Genomic DNA, 18,282 nt, shown 5'->3' on the forward strand with positions numbered 1-18,282 from the left:
GCATCACCTGAATCCGGAGATGGAATTCCTTCTGCTCCAACTACCCCATCTGTAACAGGTAATTAAGATTCACATATTTATGTCATCATTTCCATTTTGTGAAAGTATTTTAGAGGTGAAAGTATCTATTCTATTAAAGGAGTTAATTTTATTTTTCATGCTACACTCAATGTTTTGTTCATTGAAATATACGGATGAATGACAATTTTAAAAAATGAAGTACGTGTCAATCATTCACCTACCCAATATATTGTGCACCTAGCGTGCCATACTGAAAAAACATAAACATTTTTGGAATTCAAGAGCATGTGATTAGTATAATAGGGATGAGTTCAATGCATATTAATATTTTGTAATGATCAAGATTAACATTAGTAACCAAATTTCATATGACTAATATTCAAGGGCTAAGTATGAGTTGAATAATAATAATGTTGAGTTACATGTAAGAACAATGATCATGAAAATCAATTTTTTTAGCATTTGCTGAATTAGGGTTTATGTGTTTAAGGAAAAAACATATATTAGAATTTGTATTATCTAAAAGATTTTGAAAATATGTGCATATTATATTGATAATATGTCTATCTCAGCTTCTCGTTTCTTCGGCTTGTTTGAACGTATTCGTTGGTTTGAATTATTGATGTATTGAATCAGTTTTTCGATTTTAATGTATTGAATGATATAATAAATTGCATACTATAAAAAAAATAACTGAACTAACATTAATTCGACTCGTATTGTTTACACACACAAAATGAGCAGGATCGAAGACAACTCCTTCAAGCGGCACAACCTCAAACAGAAGCACAAAGATGAATGTTCTTGGAGTTTTCACCAATGTGTTCCTCTTCACCACAGTTTCATATGCCTTTGCAGCATTCAACAATGTCCTTTGAGTTCAGTGTGCTCACTAATATGTGTTTGTGTGTGCATCTTAAAGCTCTTTATAAAGTTTTCTAACTGCGTTTGAGATTTATGTTTGGTGAGTGGAGTGTTACTTTCTCAGTGTTTGTCTGCAAAAGTTGGTTCAATACAATAGTTTGTCCTATGTTGTTCACTTTATGATATAAATGGGTAATGTAATAAATGTACTTGAATCTTTTTTTTTTCTTTTTCCTTTCCATTTTCCGGACAAAGGAAGTTGCTGTGTGTGATAAGCAACATTTGTTTGATGCAATAAGAAGTACGAATGATAATTTTACATCAATGGATATTACATACATAAATAAGAAAGTATTACAAAAATAAACTACATTACTTACACCTTTTATAAGACATTTTCTCATGCGTGGAACGTTTAGACTTATAATTATCATATATATCCGGATAAAAGAGCAAAACTTAGGAGTGCTAAAGTAATTCTCAAAAGTTTGGTTTATAGCCTAGGATTATTTTATTTATTTATTTTCATTACTACTCTTTAAATAAAACTAAGACAATAGAGGAAATTAAAAATATATACTAAAAATATGTAATTTTTCCTATTTTCTTAATATAAGAAACAAGAACTTTTAAATGGTCATTTTTGTAGGTGAATATAAATGAAAGTTATCTGTCGCATGCACTTTACAGTGTTTTTCTAGTTTATTATTAAAATGGGAAAGTTAAGAAAACATAATTCTTAAAAAAGCTACCCCATGAACAAGTTGGTAGGCTAGTTTGATTTTCTACCTCAAAAAGTTGTGAGTCATGGACTTTGAACCTCTTTTGTATTAGAAAGGAGAATAATCACTTGCCCACATTTTGATTGAATAAAGAATAAGGTTGCTCACCCACATTACTTGCCATTTCCATCTGTCCTTAAGCTACATTTCTAAATCCAACTACAGACAGTCCCCTCCTCAAAAAAACCTTTGAATATCAAATATATGTCCTAAGACTTCAAGAGTTGGAGAAAGTTGGTAAACCACACACCCCCTACCTCCCCACCTCAGGTCTTCATTTGACTCCTCGCCCCGGTCTCCACTTATATAAACCCCAAAACCATGACCAAGGCTTTCCATCAAACACCAAACCTCTTCCCCATCCCACAAGCATTTCCAAGAAACTGACACTCAATAACTTCATCAATGGCTCATCAAGAAGTTTCAGTGGGCCTAGCTTTGATTCTTGTCAGCATGCTTTGGGCTGGCACCATGGCTCAATCGACTGATTGCACCAATGTCCTCATCAGCATGTCTCCGTGCCTCAACTACATCTCCGGCAACTCCTCCACCCCGTCTTCCGCCTGCTGCACACAGCTTGGCACGGTGGTGAGGTCCCAACCGCAATGCTTGTGTGAGGTGCTCAATGCCGGAGGTTCAAACCTAGGCTTGAACATCAACCAAACTCAGGCTCTAGCCTTGCCTACAGCTTGTAATGTCCAAACTCCCCCTGTCAGCCGATGCAATGGTAAGAACTGATCACAAATTCAAAAAGCTTCAACTTTTTGACATTGAAGAAATCAAATTCTTTTGCCCCTTTCTCTAATCTATTTCTTGCAACTGTAGCTGCTTCTCCATCTGGCTCTCCTGGTTCAACACCAAGTTCTCCTAAAACAGATCCAGGTACAACAATTGTTCTTTCAATTGTTTTCTTTGAATATTGGTTTTCGCGAAGTTACTGACTTTTGGACTGGTTGAATTTTGATGCAGGGAGTGGATCAAAAACTGTTCCATCTTCAGGAAGTGGTTCCTCAGATGCAAACTCCAATAAGTTGGCTGTTTCTATGCTATTCAGCCTTCTTTTCATAGCGTCCTATGTTTCAACGCTCAACATAGCCTGATTCTTCAAATTCAGACATCCTTTTTTTCTTTACGAATTAGACATACTGATATTACTCATGGCATGGATTCTTGTTTCTTTTCTTACTTTTTTCTTTTTTGGTGAGGAAGTGGGTGGGTGGAGGGTCTTTCTATTTTGTGACCTGTTTCTTGGAGTCTTATCAAATTTTGTATCATGGTTGAGGAGATTGTTCTCGGTCTTCTCTTTACAGTAATAAAGATTATTCCTTGTGTACATAAAACGCGTAAAAGAATGCTTTTGCACTTATGAAAGTGTACTAAGAATCTGAGATTAAAATATTAATGGTCTCAAAAGCGACCGCGAACCCAAGAAAGCCATTTTATGCTAAAAGTAGGATGCCAGAAGAATATGAAATTAGAAATAGAAGCAAGAAAGACGACGTCGCCAAGAAATTTTGCTCATAGAACGAACTTTTAGGATTTGGACAAACAGGAGTACGACAGCACATGACGGGGAATGACTACAGGATTGAACAATACAAATTACCTCAATGGTCTGATTTACACCAAAACCTATGCTCTCATCAGTCATACAAAAATGTGAATTCAAGATATCAACCAAGTCTTATGTACACAAATATACATCATCTGTCCTTAAGCCGAAAGTTGGCCCGCATGGCAGTTGAGGGGTTACCAAACAAGTGTGCTAATACATAGCAAGACCCAAGGTGATTATTAGCTTCCATTGTAATTATAATTGATACACATAAATCGGTTTAAGGAACTATAGGAATTGACTTGTGTCGGAGGCTTCACTTAATTGTGTACAAAATTCATCATGGCATAACAACAATCTGAATTCCACGCCTCATATATCGTTCTAGGACTACAGCAGTTGAGACAAAATAAAAAGCTCTAGCTAGAGATCTCATGTTCACTGTAATTAGGAAAACTGGGTGTAAGAAACTAATAAGCATAGTCCAAGAAGCCAAACCATACAAAACTAGATAGCATAAATATCAAGTGCTGATATGTACAATAGCAAGGGAACATTTGCATCTCAGAAAGCATCATAAGCGGCATGTATGTGTATAAACTTAGAAGAGAGAAAGAACTATGGTAATTATGGTCAATACATAACACCCTGCTTCTGTATATTGCACAAGGCTGTATCACAAACAGTCAAGGAAGACTACCCACATTAGGCAAGTTCTCAATATCTCCACTGACTTCCGGCGTCAATAACTGCATCTGCAAGCCAAACATGTCATGGTTTAGTGCAAAGCAAAGAAGGATAAATCCTCCAGCAAAACATTTTCAAGATTACACTAAAGATTTTGTTTGAAAGACCAGATAATAGACATTCCAGTTCTCATTTATTTACAAGGTTCCATAAGAAGAATGCCGAAGGGAAATAAGGATAGAACACCTGGAGCCAAATGGAAAATTTGGTTAAACTTCGTAGGTCTCTCCTTAAGGAAGATGAAAGAACACAACAAACTACTCTCACAAAAAACAGAATCATACTAATACCAACTCCTCAAGAACCAGGGAGAATATCAAAATGAGCAGAATTTATTAAGAATGAGGAATCAAATTCGAAGAATTATGGAAACAACCATTACATATCACAAAAAGGAAGAAACTAATATTCCATCAGTTGTTTGTATAATGTAAACCAGCAGCGAGTGGCATGTTCAATAAAATGAAGTTGACAATTCTCAACATTATTTCTCATGAATCCAAACATAAAAGCAAGATCTCATGGCAACATGCATTACTAGTGAACAGTTTCACTAGTAAATACCACTCCTAGGTCCTGAAGTTAGTGTATGTAATCCAGAAAATACACAAACACATATATATAAAACTAAGTGAGGTCACATCTAGTCAAATCCATAAAGCTTGTTTCGATTTGAGTCTTTTCACGCTTCACATGCCAGACGGTTGACCACTTCATAATACCTAATTTCAAATGAACTTTTACCACAAAGGCCACAACAGTGATGGTTCCCACTTAGAAGTTCAATATTGGAAGACTCCAAAAAGGAGGTTCGAGTAAACAGAAGGAAATTTATGCAGTGACCATAGTAGGCAACGGCTCATGGTGCACCGTGGCGCAAAGGGCCCCTGGAGCCATGGCGCGGCACGCGCCTTTGCTAAGGACGGCGCTAATGCACAAAAATAATTTAAATATTTGTATAATTAGAATTTTTATTGAGAATAATATAAAAAAGTACATTTTATTTCTCATAAATCAGAAATAACATAGAAATCAGATTTTTAGTAAATTTCTGCACTTTTAAAGTAATAATTATAGCATAAATATACTTAATACTCTAGTATTCGAAATTAAATATCATCAAACTATTAATTAGCAATAATAGCATAGTAATTTCAACAATAATAAACAATTAAACCTTACTAATTTACTAGTAATTACTAATTAAAATAGATATTAGAATATACAAGCAGAAAACAGAGAAAGAACAAAAGAGGAAAAAAGACAGAAACCAAGTTGTACAGAGAGAAAACTGAAAAGGAGGTCTGAGATCTGAAAGAAAATGTAAGAAAGGAGAAAGATAAAGCACAGAAAAGCAGCAAATATCACTGATTCTGAAGGAGAAAGCGATAGGCATGCAGCAGCAAAGGGTTTTTATCGTTTTGGACTCTTATTTTTTATGTTTTTCTATTCCTTTTCAAATGGCCCCAGGCCTGGGCTAGCAAAGGCGCACCAGGGCAACAGCTGAAATGGCGCCCAAGTGCACGCCACGGCGTCGCCAGGGATAAGCCCATCGCCACAGCAGAAGAATGGCAATTAGCTTGCGCCTCTCGCCATGGCATGCGCCATTCTGCAACATTAACTATTATGGCAGTGACTTAGTCATAGTTGAGTATAGCCAAAATCACTTGCAATCAGCTGGTCCTTAATGTAGTCCAGCTTCTGGAACCAACTTATCCTTTCTTTCAACCACCATAGAACTTCTGATCTTGTGAAAAACAAAGGATTTAACAAGGTCTGAAGCAACAATGTCAGGTTAATAGACCCTTCCTCCAAATTCTCTGCATTCTGGTGCTTAAGAAACTACAGGTGATGAGTAAATCATGCAGACTACAGTATTTCATCAACCGCATGCTCCCGCAATACTCAAATATATAAAACCAAAATGATTAAACAAAATAGCAATTCTTAACCTATGCTAGGATGATTATACATCCTTCAGTCATAGACTTAACTAAATCTGAGAAATCATTACATCCACAGGCTGACCCAAATCCAAATTTTCAAGATTCATGAATCAAGTTCCATAATTTCTAAGTGAAAAAAAACAGACATTAAAACAATATCATTAATAAGATCTTGTCAAATGTCAATATCGCATAAGTAGTAAGATGCACTTACCTTTGTTGACATTTTGGTGTATGTAATAGCTAAACGGAATTAGCGAAAAGAATGAAACATGAAATAGAAAATTGTCAAATAGAAGAATTAACTTACCCTAACGAGATCGAGATCGCATAAATTCTTCAAGTTTGTCCCACACCTCAAGAGCTGCAGCCCTGTCCTGGTGTCTCTTATTTTTGCTAATCTGGACATTAATTCTAATTATATTAGAAAAAAGTGGAGATGTGATAGAATAATAATCACAGGTAATTAACTGCAATCTTTGGAGATATCACTGATCGAGGTGAGCAAAACATGCTTAGAAGTTACAAACTGACCGAGATTATTTTGACATTCCACTGCTTTACAGTTTTTGCTGATTCCACGCTGTCATCCTCGAACCGCATGTAAAACCCAAGAACTGCAATAAAAGCCAAAGCACGTTTATTCGTTGTAGTAGTTACGCTCCTAAGGAGAAAACTGACAAATACCCATTACATAAAGTCCAACATCAGTGCACTTGCAATATCTTTTGCCAATACAAGTCATAATTTATTAAATCATGCATTATATAACAAAATCAGATGTAGTCATAAATGTTGTTCCAAATAAACCACATCGCTTGTGGGCCACACTGTAACTTTACGCAAAGGACGCCGAATTGGGTCTAATCTTTTTCACTACATCATATGTTATCCCAAAGATTACAGCCATCAAATCTACAAAACTAGTCAAAAAATTCAATACACGTGTCCCCAATGCAGTGATACAGCGACAAATGTGCACTTTTTTACATAACAAATCTACAAATAACTCATTTGACATGTCAAACATAACGAAGCTTCGCTCCGTAGTCCGTACCAACAAAACTTGTTTAAACAGCAGGATTATGACCCCCAAAATCTGACAAAATCAACTCTATACATATGTTCATAAGGTGACTAATTCGCGCTATTATAGTATACATAGTCCAAGATATGCTCAAAAGCAGAGTAATGCACACTACCATATTCGGCAAATGTTATATGTAAGTTATTCAATGTGTCAATCAACATAACATCCATAATGGAACACAGATTCATGCAGCCAATTGATTCCTGCTATAACTCACTCTTATTGAAGATCTCGACATGGTCCTTAAAAGGCCAGTCTTTAAACTGCCACTCCTTTCCAAGCACAAAAACTGCAACCACACGATCCCAATCATCACTTTTAAGTGCAGAGGGCTTGTCTCGAACCTCATACGCTGTCACCACACGATCCCTACTGAACTTCTTCTGCACCGTCACACAATCAGGCTTCCCCCCTTTCACCTGCTTCAACTTCACATCTGTCGGAATAAACACCCCATCCTCCAAAAATTCCTTGACATTATATATCGTGATCAGAGTCGAAAATGCACTTGGTACCAAAATAATAGGCACCCCTTCCCCAATCTTCCGCATCTTCGTCGCCTCCTCACCCACGCCAAAACCCCTACTTTCAATTCTATTCTTTGCCACAATGTTATCTTTCCTCTGTAACGCCTCCATCCTTTGCCTCTCCTCATCTCGCTTTGTGGCTGAAGTCAACACACTGTAAAAATCCCGCTTCTTGAACACCAGCATTGCTTCCCTATCTTTAATTGGCTTCTCCTTCGCCATAATCAGTTCAATCGCTTTATTCCCGCTCTCCAAACCCACGGCATGACTCGCGTCATTCTGTACGTTGCGATCTAAGTTAGTGATTTGAGGATTAATGTTAGGGAAATCTAGGGGAAGAATGGAATCCGAGGATTGGACTTTCCCGGTGAGGTAATCGAGGAGAGGTTTTCGATCAGGGAGAGTGACGGCGGGAATGCGGAGGGCCCGGGCGTTCTGGATGTAATCGGTATGCTTGAGGTGGTGGTTGGTGATGAAGTGGACTAGGGTTTCGAGGGTATAGCGGCGCGTCTGTTGTACATGCTTGGAGCGATAAGCGGTTTCAATGGTGGCGGGGAAGGAGTAATCGGTGCCGAAGCGGAATTCGTCGTTAACTCGGACAATTTTGTCGAGGGAGTTCCGAATGGTGTACTCGCGGAGGAGGGTTAAAGGGTCCATCGGAATCGGAGGCGGAGCGGCCGCCTAGGTGGTGGAGAAGAGGGGACTGAAGGTGTGTGTATTCGAGTGAAAACGCTCCGCTCTATTTTTGTCTTATGTATTTTGAATAATATTGGGGATGGCTAATTAGAGAAGACAACATATGAAATAAATTTTCCTACTATTTAGCATGGCATGGCTCCTTCAAATCCTAGGGTTCTAACTTCTAACAAGAAAAAGAAAAGGAGTTCACATCAATTAATAAAATGTTAATCCTTCTTCATATCTTAGACTTCTTTCAAAACAAGAAAATTGATCATAAATAAAGGATTAAAAAAATAGTTCTTTGGATGAATGTAAATTGCATAAAATATAATTAGTTTACATACTTGTTTTCCTGTCATGCTTTTTGTATTGTAAAGACTAGTTATTGACTGCAGATTTTTGAACGCGTTTCAAAAACTTCTTCGATTCTATTTTGCCCAAATATGATAAATAAGCAATGCCAGGTCTTTGAAGATTTGCGATCTGATCTGCTTGACCAATAGCAACTCAATTGATACAAAATCCGCAAAGCAGCTGTTACAAGAGCTGGCCACTCCGACCAGACTACTCAGAAATCAATTCCCTATGAACGAGCAACCGGATTACCTGTTCAAGAATTCGGAGGAGAAAAACCGAGTGATGAAACAAAGGAGTAACTCTTGTGGTCCAAGAATTCGGACAAGGCGAATCAAAAGAAGATGGCAGCAGAAACATAAAACATAATGTTGCTAGAAGAAATTGTTACAATGTAAAGGAGTAGTACTTCTCCGTTTATGATTTTGTTGCAGTAATGATGTAGCGATGGCTGTTAGTTAAATTTCAATAAAGAAGGGACGGGGACCTCGAAAAACTTCCCCCACCTTCAGGTGTTAAAAAAAAAAAAAAGTAACGCTAGGGCAGCTCTCATCAACATCGTACAACCCATTTAATGCCCAAGCTCTGTTATGTGCAAAGCCAATGCCATCGTATGCTCCTTCTGATACCTAATACAGGTTGTAGAAAAAGAAAAAATAGGTGAGTGGCTCTTACCCACTTGATCATCACATTGAAGGGATCGAAACAAGTTTCGAATGTAAAATGAAAGACTAGCCACCTACACTAACACACATAATATACGATTCCCTCTTACATGTTGCAGCCATAGTGATGTATATTGGTAAAAAATATTAACCTGCAAAGGTAAAAAGTAATTTAACATATATGGGGCACATGTTAAACTAATGCAACCCACCATACAATATAACTCCCAACACTACTATAAATACTAAAAAATATTATTTTTAACCTAACTACTATTCATTGATAGCGACCACTCTTACTAAAAAACTCCCTCGAAAATCGTATTTTTACCTGGAGAGTTATCGTGTCGCGGGTAAGATTCTCAATTTATCCCTTCGTTAAACATCGACCACATCATTAGCGCCTTCTGTGGGAATATTTACCTCAACACTGAGTATGCAAACCAGGTCTCGAGCTCGTGATGCCCACGATTTGGACGTGATTTGCGAAGCTTAGGTGAACGGGGCGGAACAAGACCCACCTCACGAACAGTCACCACTCCATGAGGTAACCCCCCTAACTTATGAGCAAGTACCCCTCAATGGGAAGATCCCCTCGCCACGTCGATAATCTCCGCCCGAGCCTCCAAGGAAAGCACTTCCCCCAAGAAGCTCCTCCCAAGAACCAATGATCCAACTGATGCAAGAAGCTTTGCTAATCCTAATACGCAATATATCTACTCAAGCAGCGGCACAAGTCGTCGCCCAATTTGTAGCGCAACCACCTGCGAACCCGCCTCCTCAAGCCTGAAGTTGCACAGACTCAAGATCAAAATCTCCGTAATCTAGAATCCTCAGCCCCCCCACCACCTAGGGGAGCCAAGGATTCCTACTTACCGTTAGTCATGGCCTCCAAGATGTAGCCCTTTTGCCCCAAACATTCTAGCTGAAACGCTCCCAGCAGGTCTCAAGGTGTCGAACCTATCGGAATATGATGGGACAAGATACCCACAAGAACACTTAGACAAATTTTATGCCAAGATTGATTGGTACGATCTGAGTGACGCCGCTTACTGCAAGGTCTTCCGCACTACGCTCTCGAAACGTGCATTAGCCTAGTTCAACCAACTGCCCGCTGGAACTATTTCTAGCCTCGAGTAGTTGGTTCTGCATTTCTTGCATCACTTTTCCATTAACAAAAATGTTCTAAAAATGGCTGCATTTCTATTCACCATCCGCCAAAGAGAGGGCGAGACTTCGAGAGACTACATGCAAAGATTCGTAGACGCAGTGCATGAGATTTTCCATGTTAATCATGAGTTGTTGGTCAGTATTGTCCAACAAAACCTGCTACCGTGAAGATTCAAGGAGTCCATAGCCGGCAAACGCCCTAGCACTATGTAATATTTACTCGTGGGATCCCAAAAATACATCCGTATTGAGAAATCGAATGAGTTGGATCCTTCCCTTAACAGCAAAAGGACGGGTCAGAAAGAGGAAAATGAGCCGAAAAAGAAAGAGTAACGCAAGCATATACCTCCGGTGGGGTTCGCTCACTATAGCCCCTTAAACGGTCCCAGGGGGGAGATACTAATGGTGGCGGAACAACAAGGGCTAATTAATCAATGGTCGATAAAGATGAAAGATAACCTCAAGAGACTCAAATCCGATAAGTATTATCGTTTTTACCAGGACAGGGGACACACGAAGGAGGAATGCCATCACCTGAAGAATGAGATAGAAAAATTGATCCAGTGGGACACTTGAAGGAATATGTCAACCACTATCCACAAGGATGCCAATTTGACCATAGGCCGAATGTGTCAACTTCTCGTAACGATAATTATCCCACACCAGGAGTTATCCCATGACCTCAAAAAGATCAGCAAGCCACGAAGAAGTAACTCTAAGTTCATATAGCAGGAAAAATTAGTTTTTTGGCTATTCACTTGTAATAGGAGAAAACTCGAGTAGTAGCTCAACATATCCTTCTCCCCTTTTGATTTTCCCTAAAACATTGTATTCTGAATTTTAAGTAATGAAGTTAGTTATTCTTGTCGTAGTCCTAACAAACCAAATGAATTTAGACGTAGATATCCTTGAAGTTTCAACAGGACCCCAGAGGCAAAAATCGTCATTATCATATAGGCAAAAGTCGCTATTCCCCGAGACCCCCTAGACAGAATTTCATTGAGATCCCCGTCGATAATGTCGCCCCCGAAACTTTACGTCCCTTTGAAGTTGGTAAAAGACTGAGACAATATCCCCTTATCAAATTCTTGAGACAATGTCCCCTCATAAAAATGTTGGACTCAAAAAATTTTGTCCCCCCTCCTTCCGAAGTTGGTAAAAACCTAACTTCGGGGCATGAGCAAAAGCATCCCTTGAGACAACATTCGACGAATATAAGTCATAAGAGAACAAAATAACAATTTAATAAGTGTAGTGACTATATTTATGAATATGGAATATTATCGAGTTACTTACCAAAATTTTCAATAGTATGAGTGGTGAAAAAATCACCCCAAGAGGCAACGTTCTTAAAAAAAAAAAAATGCGCCGTTTCACCTTCTCTAAAGTCTTGGGGGGCTCCATCACCACATGTAAGAATTATTTACTGGGAGTCTCATCTCTTGAAGTTGACATCGAATATCTCAAAACAAATGAAAGAATTCAGCGCAAAGAATGAATAAACTCTGAATAACCTCTACTAATAAAGAATGAAACAAATATTCATAAGAAATACTTGATTGTGTAGTGGTTAGAATCATCACTTTCTATCTTTTTAACCTGGGTTCAAAACCCATGGGATGCAACAATAGGCACCTCCTCCAAACGCTTGAGGAGTCGAGCCTAAGGCTTGACGTGGGTGCGAGGGAGCTTCGAGCCCCAAGCACAGCTCAAGGCAACCTGCCTCTAGCCCAGCCAGCCTGGGCCAGCTCGAGGCGCCCCCTTGGGCTTGGATGGGGCACCCCTGCCCTCAGCTGGGCCTGCACGACCGAGCTCGAGGGCGGTCTGCCTTGAGCCCAGCCCATCTGAGCGGACTTTGATTCAACTAGCTGGTTAGTTATAGGGCTGCAAGCGTACTCGCAGACACCCAATGAACTTAAAACAATAAATGACTCCCAACCACCCACTCTCATGTGTTAACTTAATTCAGAGAAGTATTTGAGTAAAAAAGCGATTTAACATATACATGTTAAATAAATGAAACCCACCACACAATATAACTCCCAAAATTACTATAAATATAAAAAATATTATTTTTTTAACCCAACTACTATTCATTGATAGTGACCACTCTTACTAAACAACTCACTCGGAAATTGTGTTCTTACCATTGAGTTATCATGTCACGGGTAAAATTTTCAGTTTTATCCTTTCGTGAAAACCTCGACCACATCACATAGCTTATATGATGTAGGCAACTTTTCTTACATTGCCAACCAAGCATAAACACATTCTCAAGGTTTTAAGTGGCCCCATGAGCAGTCACTCCACGTTACTGGTTGAGCCGGTGGGACAAATAGTAGTAAATTCGTCCTTGTGTTCCTCCATCTGATTGCATCTCTTTGGCACTGAATTTGTGACAAGTTGCCCTCAATTTGCAACCTTTCAAATGCAGCAACAAAGGCCAGTTCCAGACACCATCTTCAATAATTACAGATAATTAGATAAAATAGGTAAACTTGATATGCGTGAACCGTTGAAAACCTCTCCTGTAGAATTCCTACAATGTGCAGCAGGTCTTGCCATTGCTAAATATTCTCTCCTGCGCACACCTGATATTCTATAGCAAGCTGCAGGTGGACTTGTAACTTCAACCTCATTTTCTAGTTTCATGATCCCTGCCGCAAAAACTGTCCGGCATGATGATCGGTTTAGTTTATATTTCCTAATCCAATCTCTCCAAACTGAAGACTTCTTGTTGTCCAAAACGTGCCATAGATGTTTGCATATTAGAGCTCTATATAAGCTCAAAAGGTAGTTCTTTATAAACTTGTTTTGCTATTAAATAAATATTGAGTTAAAATGTTATCATAATACAAATCATTACTCTTGTATAAACTTACCGTCTACATGTAATCTTTTCTTTTCAATTTTTCTTTTTTTTTCTCGATTAAATATACCATCTAACATGACCACATGGCCACTGCAATTAGATTTGTATCTATTTATTTTTGTATATTGCTTCTTACTATCACTACCTTTATTTAACTTTTGTGTGAGAGTTGATTTCATTTGTGATAGAAGATATTCTTATAATATACTTTTTATGTTTGGATCATCCAAATTTGAATGTGAATTTTTTTTAATTTGCATATTGGGGCATTAGTGTTTCATATTATCTTTTTCAAGAGAAATATATAACCTCAGGCATAAATTGTAGTTTTTGAAATACAATTAAAAAAAAAAAAAGAAATACAATACAATACAATAAAACCATAATTCCAATAAAACTTTTCAACAACCTTTTCCAAATCAAGAAATAAATTTAAAACTCAAAGTTGGGGTTTTTTTGCACATACATACCCTCAAACACCAATAATTTGATTTCATCTCCCAAACTTGAGATCATAGCATAGGACTAGTATCTTGCCTCCTAAGAATTCAAAATATACTTGTTAGATAGAATTTTCTCATTATAACAGCAACTTCAAAAATATTTAATAAGTTTTATCAAAAAATGCTGATATCAACAATTACCATGCCCGAAACTCGAGTATTAAGAGGTAAAATTAATTTTATCGTATTTAATATAGGTATTTGTAAAATATTCCACTTTGAATTGGACTAATAATTCAAGATAATATAATATTTACTTTATATGCTGCTGGTCCACTCAATCATATTATACAATAATGGCATTGCAAAATGTAAATGTAAACTTATCCTAAAACTATATAAATTTACTTACAAAATAATGGATTCAGTCATGGTATATGAACTTCTCCAACAAGCATATCGTACCATAATCCAATTGATTTCCAATCGTAGGTTTTTGAAAAAATTACCATTACATTAAAATTTGCCCCAATTAAATACAAGAATCTACGAAGCTACAGAGAAATCAAACCTAAGCATCCACGAAGAAATTAACTTGAGAATCAGTGGACAAGAGGCTGAAAATCACAGCATCTGTTGGCCTTCCCTTCAACAGAAAATACTTCCTCAAAACCCCTTCTCTCATAAACCCCGCCTTCTCCAACACCCGCTGCGACGCCGTGTTCTGCACGGCCACCACCGCCTCCAGCCGCTCCAGTTCCCCCCACTCCACGAACACAGCATTCGCCGCTATTTTCACCGCCCGGGTCGCTATCCCTTTTCCCCAGTAATCCGACGCCACAACATACCCGAGCTCGGCCCGGCATTTGTCCATCCCACGAAAAGGACTGACGGATATTGACCCCACGGCTCGCCCCGAGACGCATATGGCTTTGTGCCATGGGTGGCGAATTACGTTGTCCACGACGTATTCGATGGCGGCTTCTTTGGAAGTGAAGGTGTCCCATGAGCAGAACTCGCTCACCTTTTCGTCGGAGTACCTGTTTTTGAGATTTAGAAGATAATGAGAATAAGTTCGAGAAATGTTCAAAGCTGAGAATTTTCAATTTCAGGTAGTACCATTTCATGAAGTCGTCGGCGTCGGAGATATCCAGTGGCCGGAGAGTGATGTCGCAGTCGGAATATCTTTCCATGGTAAGAGAGAGCTTGAGTTTTGTTTGTATGAATTTTGGCTTCTTTATTTGCTTAAAGCTGTAGTCTTTATAGGAATTTTGGTATTGAATTGGAAATGGTCATCTCCACTTAGAGTCAACAGGAATGAATTTCTTGGTCATGAAGGAAAAGAGATTATTGATCCGTAGTGGACTGCTTTTGCTGAGAAATTACATGGGAAAGTGAGTGCGTGCTCTGTCAAAATCCCCATATACTAGTCGACTAGCCACTTTTGTGGAAGCTCAACATCTTACTGGTCTAGCTAAAAGAACTTGATCTGTCTCTGACATATATTGAAGTCCTGCGATTCATTCCAGTGGTTGCTCGTCCAAGCTTCTGATGAATCTAAAGTATTCAAGAGCTTTGATCCAGGCCCAACCCAGAGGTATTATGGTGTTTCACTGTTCGGGCCAGATTGTGGACAGACCACCTTGTTGAATTGCTAAAAGCATAAAAGGTTGCTCTTCTTGTTTAACAACAGTAATGAAAAGAAGTTTTTTGTCACAAATCCACTATGCTAGCAACTTTCCTGAACTTATGGGATTGCAGTTCTAGTTAAATTTTTATTGAATAAGAGGATCATGTGTATACTGTTGTCTAGATACAAACACGCTACACTCATTGTTTAAGTTAACTTGCTTGCATATAGGTGTTGCAAGATTATCAATCTGATCACTTGAAAGTAATTTACTCTTTTTATTATAAATTATGATGAGTTCAATAATTTTATGTGTTAGAGTACGAAATAAGTCTTTGGACCAGTCAAGACAGGCTGCTGGCTGTCTATGCTGCTAATTATTTCTCACCTATTTAAGGCTGTCTGAACTCACGCATTCTATTTTCTTAGCAGCATTAAATGTCAAATGGACTACTCAAGACTCTCTCCGTCCCTTCCGACCGTCTGATGCCGAGGACTTTCTAGCATGGGCAAGAGATGATAAGGTCACTCATTACCTAAGATGGAAGACAATTACATCGAGAGAAGAAGCCTTAATCTACATCCAGCAAGTAGCCATTCCACACCCTTGGCGCCAATCAATTTGCCTTGATAATCATTCCATCGGATACATCTCCGTTAAGCCGGAGTCCAGCAATGACCGACACCGGGCCCACGTGGGTTACGCCATTGGGAGTGAGTATTGGGGTCAAGGGATTGTCACGGCAGCTCTGAAGATCGCTATCCCCATTGTTTTCGAGAAGTTCCCCTTTTTAGTAAGGTTGGAAGCTTTGGTGGAGGAGGACAATGTAGGGTCTCAGAAGGTGTTAGAAAAGGTTGGCTTTGTAAGGGAGGGATTTTTAAGGAAATATGGCTTCAACAAAGGTGAGATCAGAGACATGTTCATTTACAGTTTCTTGAAAACTGATAAAATTGCATCATGAATATAATAGCTATGGGGATAACGCTAGATGGATTAGTTGCTGCTGTTTTATTACATTACAGATCTTTGTTCCTAGTATCAAACACAACATGCTTTATAGAACAAAGCAAAAAATTCAAATTTCAGCTCCCATTACAGTTTGATTATTAACATTGTTCCAGCTCCATGTCATCAGCTGCTCATCACACTAATCAACATAATAGCACATTCATCTTTATACACTTACACTGCATGCTTAAACATTACAAACCAAACATTGCATATTGAAACAGGTACAAACTATGAACTCAGATCAACCAACAGAACTATGATTGCCCAGAGTACTAAACATCACCACATCTATTGGTTTCCCCTTAAACAACACATAACTCCTCAGAACACCTTCCCTCTGAAATCCAGCCTTCTCCAACACCCTTTGTGACCCTTTATTCGCTACATGCACCACAGCTTGAAGCCTCTGCAAATGAGGCCAATCTTTGAAAATAGTAGAAACCACCATTTTGACTGCTCTTGTGGCAATCCCTTTGCCCCAGTGTTTGTGAGCTAGCACATAACCAAGCTCAGCTCTGCAGCTACCAAAGCCGGAACACGGGTCCACAGTGATCGTCCCAATGACACGATCTCCAATGCAAATTGCTCTCAGCCATGGATGTGGGATCGCTTGGTTCTTGATGTAGTCCACCGCCTGCTCCTTTGAAGTGTAAGTATCCCAAAGGCAAAACTTTGTGACCCTATCATCTGTAGCCCATACCATGAAATCATCCACATCTGGTAGTGCTATAGGCCTTAGAGTTATGTTGAAGGATTCTTGAACCTTTTCTTCTCCTTCTGATTTTGCTGAATTTTCATCCATTTTTTTGCTGTGAGTGAAGTTTACAACTGTTGAAGGATCCTACATAATGAAAATTGGGAAAGTTTGATTAGTTGCATGCTATATCGCACATTATTTTCTTTGTGGAAAGAGATGATTATATAGTGTTGGGATTCTTGGAGACTTGGAGTACAAGAATTCTATCAACTAAAAACTAGCAAGTTGATATTGGGAGAAAGTTCTTGGTTGATGCAGAGGGTATTATAATCCAACTTGGTTGATCAGTCGTATTAAAATATGCATGAATAATTAAATCAATAAATTCATCAATAATATCAATTATCAGGAATTATGAAAATCAACAATCAACCTTTAAAAATAATAACCAGATGACTGAGCGAGTATTTAATTATAATTATAATTACTTTTTCATTTAGAAACAACATTTTACGGGTACATTTATAAATTAAATTACTTGGACAGCCAAGTTCGTGTATTTATAATTTTATAAAAAAATATTTAAATCTAATTTCAAAGTTTGTCCTATTTCTAATTTGGTCTTATTTAAGATGACAATGCATTCAGCTTAAGTGTTGGCCCCCCCACTCAATACTTAAATTTGTCCAAAACAGAGCAACTTTCACTATGGAGAAGACAATCAAGTGTTCAACCTTAATAATTGGTCAGCCAACATACTTAAAGAAGTTGTACCTTTCACCAATTTTAATTAATATTCACATTTTATTAAGATACTTCTTATTTGAAATTTTTATTTTACTATTGAAATAAGACCCTCATCCAAATTGTACCTTTTTTTTTTTTTTTTTGGGAAAGGTAAATTTTATAAATAAAAGGAGGTATAATACAACTAGGCCTGTCAACGAGTCGAGCTCGAGTCGAGCTCGACCATTTTTGTCGAGCTCGAGCTCGACTCAGGATCTTCGAGCTCGAGCTCGAGCTCGACGAGCTGGCCGAGGTCAAGCTCGAGCTCGAGCTCGACAATGTATTCTCGAGCTCGAGCTCAAACGGCGAGCTCGACAGCTCGAATCATTATTATTATTATTATTATTGCTTTAAATCATGAGATCGAATCATAAAATTTTACATAGATATAGTTAATTATGTTCATACCGTCTGATATGATCTAATTGACACAGTCTGAT

General features: G+C 38.3%; 5 protein-coding genes across 11 annotated transcripts in view; 3 read left to right on the top strand and 2 right to left on the bottom strand.

Moving 5' to 3' along the window:
• Positions 1 to 1,113, top strand: part of LOC105171575 (non-specific lipid-transfer protein-like protein At2g13820) — a 1,962-nt gene extending 849 nt beyond the window's left edge. For both annotated transcript variants that reach the window (XM_011092736.2, XM_020697113.1), the window contains exons 3-4: positions 5 to 58; positions 766 to 1,113. In XM_011092736.2, coding sequence (XP_011091038.2) covers positions 5 to 58; positions 766 to 899 — 188 coding nt within the window. In that variant the 3' untranslated portion in view covers positions 900 to 1,113. The remainder of the gene's footprint in view (positions 1 to 4; positions 59 to 765) is intronic.
• On the top strand, positions 1,804 to 3,007 carry LOC105171325 (non-specific lipid-transfer protein-like protein At2g13820). Its single transcript, XM_011092395.2, has 3 exons — positions 1,804 to 2,394; positions 2,493 to 2,549; positions 2,637 to 3,007. Exons 1-3 carry the CDS (start codon positions 2,073 to 2,075, stop codon positions 2,765 to 2,767), a joined length of 510 nt encoding a protein of 169 aa, XP_011090697.1. The 5' UTR covers positions 1,804 to 2,072; the 3' UTR covers positions 2,768 to 3,007.
• LOC105171326 (protein CDC73 homolog) lies at positions 3,711 to 8,385 on the bottom strand. The gene is made up of 4 exons (XM_011092396.2): positions 7,223 to 8,385; positions 6,450 to 6,532; positions 6,226 to 6,316; positions 3,711 to 3,977 (listed from the first exon to the last, which is right to left on the bottom strand). The coding sequence occupies exons 1-3, from the start codon at positions 8,187 to 8,189 to the stop codon at positions 6,227 to 6,229; spliced, it is 1,140 nt and encodes a 379-aa protein (XP_011090698.1). The 5' UTR covers positions 8,190 to 8,385; the 3' UTR covers positions 3,711 to 3,977; position 6,226.
• LOC105171327 (uncharacterized N-acetyltransferase YoaA) lies at positions 14,615 to 16,371 on the top strand. 6 transcript variants are annotated; one of them, XR_002287971.1, is made up of 3 exons: positions 14,615 to 14,911; positions 14,984 to 15,386; positions 15,780 to 15,914. XR_002287971.1 is itself a non-coding variant. In XM_020697553.1 (3 exons), the coding sequence occupies exons 2-3, from the start codon at positions 15,269 to 15,271 to the stop codon at positions 16,307 to 16,309; spliced, it is 576 nt and encodes a 191-aa protein (XP_020553212.1). In that variant the 5' UTR covers positions 14,615 to 14,911; positions 14,984 to 15,268; the 3' UTR covers positions 16,310 to 16,371. The 6 variants fall into 6 exon arrangements, 5 of the variants coding, with proteins under 5 accessions (XP_020553212.1, XP_020553211.1, XP_011090699.1 ...); XM_020697553.1 differs by having other exon boundaries at positions 14,984 to 15,314; positions 15,780 to 16,371; XM_020697554.1 differs by having other exon boundaries at positions 14,800 to 14,911; positions 15,033 to 15,314; positions 15,780 to 16,371.
• On the bottom strand, positions 16,509 to 17,262 carry LOC105171328 (uncharacterized N-acetyltransferase p20-like). Its single transcript, XM_011092401.2, has one exon. The coding sequence runs from the start codon at positions 17,159 to 17,161 to the stop codon at positions 16,601 to 16,603; it is 561 nt and encodes a 186-aa protein (XP_011090703.1). The 5' UTR covers positions 17,162 to 17,262; the 3' UTR covers positions 16,509 to 16,600.

The sequence above is a fragment of the Sesamum indicum genome, linkage group LG10 (genome assembly GCF_000512975.1).
Source record: "Sesamum indicum cultivar Zhongzhi No. 13 linkage group LG10, S_indicum_v1.0, whole genome shotgun sequence".
Taxonomy (NCBI): Eukaryota; Viridiplantae; Streptophyta; class Magnoliopsida; order Lamiales; family Pedaliaceae; genus Sesamum; species Sesamum indicum.